Raw genomic sequence first — 6,175 nt, 5'->3', positions numbered from 1 at the left:
CTGAACATGTTTACAGTTGAATCTACATTACTAGGATAACATTAGTGCTCTAGTATATATGGAGTTATCTGAACATGTTTACAGTTGAATCTACATTACTAGGATAACATTAGTGCTCTAGTATATATGGAGTTATCTGAACATGCTTACAGTTGAATCTACATTACTATGTTAACACTAGTACTCTAGTATATATGGAGTTATCTGAACATGTTTACAGTTTAATCTACATTACTAGGATAACATTAGTGCTCTAGTATATATGGAGTTATCTGAACATGTTTACAGTTGAATCTACATTACTAGGATAACATTAGTGCTCTAGTATATATGGAGTTATCTGAACATAGTTTAAAAATAATGAAAATGGGACAATTTGTAAAGGTATCTATTAAAACTCAGTTAAAACAAGAATTAAAAGTACACAATAGTTTAAAAATTGTTGAAGGCACCAGGACTTACCAAAACATATAAATGTTTCAGTGGGTCAAAAACCCACCATCATCAGGAAGAAAACACCTATTTACGGTGGTACTGCGACCCATTGAAAGATGTAGATATTTTGGTAAGGCCTGGTGCTTTCGACAATTTTTAAACTATTGTGTACTTTTAATTCTTGTTTTAACTGAGTTTTAAAAAATTATCTGAACATATCTGCAGGTACTTTCACATTACCCATTTAAAACATACTTTTGATCTGCATATAAAAGTAATGTTGTTGATGTTCCTAGACGTGTACACATCTCTCAAGCAACTCTGGATTTTCTTCACGGAGAGTATAAAGTTGAACCAGGTCGTGGGGCAGATAGAAATGCTTACCTGAGAGAACACCATGTCAAAACATACTTTATTGTTCCTCCTGCCCAGAGGAGGAAGGTAGCGTATCTTACTCTATATCTTACTTTACCATTTGGTTAATCTGTAATTTCTGTGTCATTTAGAAAGCTTCTTAGTTAACATAATGTAAACAAAAACAATTTATTTGACTTGAAACTTTAACAAAACAAAGGGTACTTGATGATATTCCATGACTCTGATTGGCAAAGTAAAATACTGAGAGCTGCAACATCATATTTCATGTAGCAGCAATGGAAAAAGCTATGTCCTTTGAATCTGCTCAAATGTCTGAACATCCAACAGAAGAAAGTAAATGGTGATTGGTTATATTCTATATGATTAATTGTTTTTCTGGTATTCTCTACTGCTTTTAATTGTAACAACCTTTTCATATTTTCCTTATTTTTATACACGATGTAATAACTTAATCCTAGTATTGTTTGTAGCACAATAAACCTTAATATTGGGATTAGTTTTAATATGTACTCATGTTATGTAGAATGCTGTTACATCATTAAGATTCAGAAAGACAGTTCTTTAAAAAAACTGTGTTGAAGAACAGTAAGACATTAGGAATATGAGTCATGTACTTATTTTAAATATAGTTATATGTACAAGTAGATATTACAATGTTCAATTTTTTATTTATTTCTTTATGTAAGTATATCTCTAAATGTGGACAAACATCTTAATGCATGTGTAGATAGTGATTGTGAGTATTTCTAGTTTTTAGTGTTTCATTTTAAACTGTAAATATTGCTGATTTATGCTTCGTGTTTGTATATGTGATTTTAGGCTACCATGTTATGTAACTGTGTAGTGGTGATTGTTAGTACTTCCTATCTGTACTTCATATCTCTGTGTTTGATTCTAGATAACCATCTTCTATGCCCTATCATGAGCTATTTGTAACATTGAATTTAATAGTTTTTTCCAAATCTGTCTCACATTTATGTGAAACGTATCCAGAACCATGGTACTACTATATTAAAATTCAAAATATTTAATTCTTAGGTTTGTATAGAGATTGATTACATTATATTAGAACAATCTTGGAGCTTCTACATGTTGTTAAAGTCATTTAAGTCATGCTCTATGTGAAGTCTGTTCATCTTGACAATAGCTTTGAAGTATAGTTTAAATCTCAAAAAAGTCTGTCATAATACTGTCATGTTCAAAGCACACAACTCCTTTGTACATGCTTTCTATAATCCATCTAGTGTACAAAGGTGTCAGTTTCTCAGAGCCTGGTTCAACACAGTGTGATCACACAGAAAACTGTAGGCCTGTATTTCTTCATATGTAATTGCATGAATACCCATTTCATTCTCCAACTGCTTAAGGTATGTGACAGTTGAAGGAGTAGCATGACTGGAAATCTTATCTTGGTGAACCTATACCCTGTAGGCTTCTTTTCCAGATGGATATCCTACTTGATTATGTTCCATATTGTTGCCTGGGGCACAAGAATGGTTTTTGCTACTGACATTTGTGTTCATGGATTTTCACCTGTTACAAAATTTCAAACATTTGTAACCACAGTTAGGGTATGACTTGTTGTAGATCTGTTTCTGGATGGTCCTGATACCCCAAGTTGTTCCTTACTTCTTTGTTTTTTAATTCCTTTAAGTACATGAGATACCCTCATTTTTTAAATTTCAAATCCTGTATTTGAACATATCATCTGTTACTCTTCCATAAGTGATCAATATTCAGTGGCATCACACTATCTACAAAATGGCAAGCTATGTCAAAGTTTTGTTCTGATACATGTAATTCCACTGAGACTTTAAACCAGCTATGATTGTCATATTTGCATATAATATAATGCACTCAACTCTTTATTCCTGTCTCTTACCAGTGAATTATTATAACTTATCTTTAGATATGCCATTACTTACTTCATTCCTAGCAGTTAATCATTGTAAACAGATTTGTTATAGCTGTACATCTCTGTAAACTGTAGCCTCTGCTGTTCAACACACTTCAGGCGTGCCACCTAGGAGGCTCCTCTCATCGGAAGATGTCCTTTAGGAATGTATCTAATGTGGTTGTCCAGCTACTTCATTCTATAAAGTACAGTATGGATGTTCCATTTTCCAATATGGCTGCAATACCCACCAGTGCTGACAAACAAGGCTCAAATAAGGTAAAGTTTCATTTATTTGTATAGTCTTAAGCCAGCTACCCTAGTTTAAGACTCGCACACAAATGCCACACCTACAAAAAGTAATCTTAAAGCAGGTAACACAAAACAGGATTTTTCTCAAGTGAAATCTGAGCTATTATAGATTCCTAGCTTGTCTGTTTCAATCTTAGCATCTGGAGAAGAAAAACTGGGTCCTCTGTCCTTAATTATTATTTCCAAAAGGGTTAGTTTTCTTGGCTTCTTTTTGGTCCTAACTTCAAATTTTCAAAATGATTAGTTTTTGGGGCTCTAATTGTCATAGCTTGAAATTCACTAAAGGACTAGCTTTCCTAGCTCAATTTGTTGTAGATTGAAATTCACTAAAAGACTCGCTTTCCTAGCTCAATTTGTTGTAGATTGAAATTCACTAAAAGACTAGCTTTCATATCCATTTGTTGTAGATTGAAATTCACTAAAGGACTACCTTTCCTAGCTCAATTTGTTGTGATTGAAATTCACTAAAGTACCAGCTTTCGTATCCATTTGTTGTAGATTGAAATTCACTAAAGGACTACCTTTCCTAGCTCAATTTGTTGTGATTGAAATTCACTAAAGTACCAGCTTTCGTATCCATTTGTTGTAGATTGAAATTCACTAAAGGACTAGCTTCTGTATCCATTTGTTGTAGATTGAAATTCACTAAACTACTAGCTTTCGTATCCATTTGTTGTAGATTGAAATTCACTAAAGCACTAGGTTTCTTATATTTAATTTCCTAACTGGACAGTGCGTTATAGTCTGTTATTAAAGAAAATTAGCCTAGCTATCTTAATATATAATGTTTCTACCATTTGTTTCCTGTGTTTGAGTAAAAGCATTAGATGATTGGTTAACAGAGTCCACTAACTATTTGTATGTATGTTGTGACTAGTTAACACTATTAAACTGGAATTTTTAAGTTTGTCTCAGTTATGGAAAAAGTAGCGATTGAGTATGACATGCCAATGTAAAAGTTCGAGGTTCTTATTCCATCAATGATAAGATAGGCTTTTGATATTAGTATTGACATAACTGTTTGAATTATTATTTGAACCTAGACAAATTAGTTTTTCTTCAGTTATTTTTACACGTCTTTAACAGACTGTTTGGATTTATAAATAAAAATAAATAGAAACACCTAGACATGCCCATTCTTGGTCAGATGTTAAACAGACTAGAATATCAGGTGACTCATTAATTTGTTATTCTAGTGACCTCTTACACAGATAATCTGTATTATTTAAACATGAGTTAGTTTTTTTCACACTAGTTTCAGGCAGCAAGAAAAAGAAGGGTGACTTCATTAGCTGAGTTTCAGAGAAGAAAGATTGAATAAGCCCAATTAATAAGAATTTTAATAACCTAAACTTCATGAGGGGGGGGGGGGTGAACCCCTGGTTAGGAACCACTGTATTAAACAATGTTTTTATACATTTTTTTTAAAACCATTCATTTAAGTAAGAGAGTGGTTTCTTTGTGTATTAAACATCTTATCTATTTCAGGGAACAATGGCAGATAAAATAAGAAAACCATTCAAGAAAAGGTAAATTTCTTTAGGTTTTTGTTTTATGATGTTATCTCTAAACTTAGAAAACACCTCTATAAATTTGTAGGTGAACACCACAGCAAAGTTTATTGTGTTGACAAATGTTGGTAAGAATGTTGTAGATATATTTTTAAATCGTAATATGAAAATTTTTTATCTCACATTAGCCAATAAACTGTAGCTTCAAACACTATCAGCTCTCATTATCAGTATCAGCTGGATTGATAAAGAATCTCGCTCACTGGAGCTTTGACTGTAGATGTGCAAGATAATTTGTGTTTTTTTTTGTATTTTATACTCTTGTAAACGAAGCTCTTAAGATTTCCTTATAAATATAGAATTAGAATTTTTTCTTTTATTATTATGTGGTATAAGTTATGGTATATAATGTTTTCATGTTACAGGTTATGCTATTACTAACGTAAATACCACTCTTATCTTGTAGGCTGAGCAGCATGAAACTCTTTTTACACATTATTCCATATCCACACATAATGATGCCCAAAATTGTATGATGATAATTCTCTATCAATGACCTTCAGTGCCGATGAAAACTGACATAACTACAACTTGCCTTAGTTTCCACCTACAACTTGTCTTAGTTTCGAGCTACAACTTGTCTTAGTTTCCAGCTATAACTTGTCTTAGTTTCCAGCTATAACTTGTCTTAGTTTCCAGCTATAACTTGCCTTAGTTTCCAGCTACAACTTGTCTTAGTTTCGAGCTACAACTTGTTTTAGTTTCCAGCTATAACTTACCTTAGTTTCCAGCTATAACTTGCCTTAGTTTCCAGCTGCAACTTGTCTTAGTTTCCAGCTATAACTTGCCTTAGTTTCCAGCTGCAACTTGTCTTAGCTTCCAGCTACAACTTGTCTTAGTTTCCAGCTACAACTTGTCTTAGTTTCCAGCTACAACTTGCCTTAGTTTCCAGTTCAATTTTATATTCAATTAATCTAGATGGTAGGAACAGTGTTGATGTAAAGTAACAGTGACATGTAGATGGTAGGAACAGTATTGATGTAATGTAACAGTGACATGTAGATGGTAGGAACAGTGTTGATGTAAAGTAACAGTGACATTTAGATGGTAGGAACAGTATTGATCTAAAGTAACAGTGACATTTAGATGGTACGAACAGTGTTGATGTAAAGTAACAGTGACATTTAGATGGTAGGAACAGTGTTGATGTAAAGTAACAGTGACATCTAGACAATAGAAACAGTGTTGTTCTAAAGTAAGGGTGACGTCTACATAGTAGGAATAGTGTTGTTCTAAATTAAGGGTGACGTCTACATAATAGGAACAGTATTGTTCTAAAGTAAGGGTGACGTCTACATAATAGGAACAGTATTGTTCTAAAGTAAGGGTGACATCTACATAATAGGAACAGTATTGTTCTAAAGTAAGGGTGACGTCTACATAATAGGAACAATGTTGTTCTAAAGTAAGGGTGACATCTACATAATAGGAACAGTATTGTTCTAAAGTAAGGGTGACATCTACATAATAGGAACAGTATTGTTCTAAAGTAAGGGTGACATCTACATAATAGGAACAGTATTGTTCTAAAGTAAGGGTGACATCTACATAATAGGAACAGTATTGTTCTAAAGTAAGGGTGACG

General features: G+C 32.9%; 1 protein-coding gene across 2 annotated transcripts in view; it reads left to right on the top strand.

Annotated features, from left to right (window-relative positions):
• The window catches only part of LOC106471819 (Ca(2+)/calmodulin-responsive adenylate cyclase-like), a 48,574-nt gene that overhangs the window by 18,245 nt on the left and 24,154 nt on the right, over window positions 1–6,175 (top strand). The window contains exons 7-9 of one of the 2 annotated variants that reach the window (XM_022400425.1): window positions 732–876; window positions 2,828–2,986; window positions 4,508–4,548. In XM_022400425.1, the coding sequence (XP_022256133.1) occupies window positions 732–876; window positions 2,828–2,986; window positions 4,508–4,548 (345 nt within the window). Of the gene's footprint in view, window positions 1–731; window positions 877–2,803; window positions 2,987–4,507; window positions 4,549–6,175 lie in introns of both variants that reach the window. The other variant, XM_022400424.1, reaches the window with a different exon arrangement.

This window comes from Limulus polyphemus, unplaced genomic scaffold (genome assembly GCF_000517525.1).
Source record: "Limulus polyphemus unplaced genomic scaffold, Limulus_polyphemus-2.1.2 Scaffold4880, whole genome shotgun sequence".
In the NCBI taxonomy this organism is placed as follows: Eukaryota; Metazoa; Arthropoda; class Merostomata; order Xiphosura; family Limulidae; genus Limulus; species Limulus polyphemus.
Note: the sequence above shows the minus strand (reverse complement) of the source record. Positions and strands in the feature narration are given on the sequence as shown.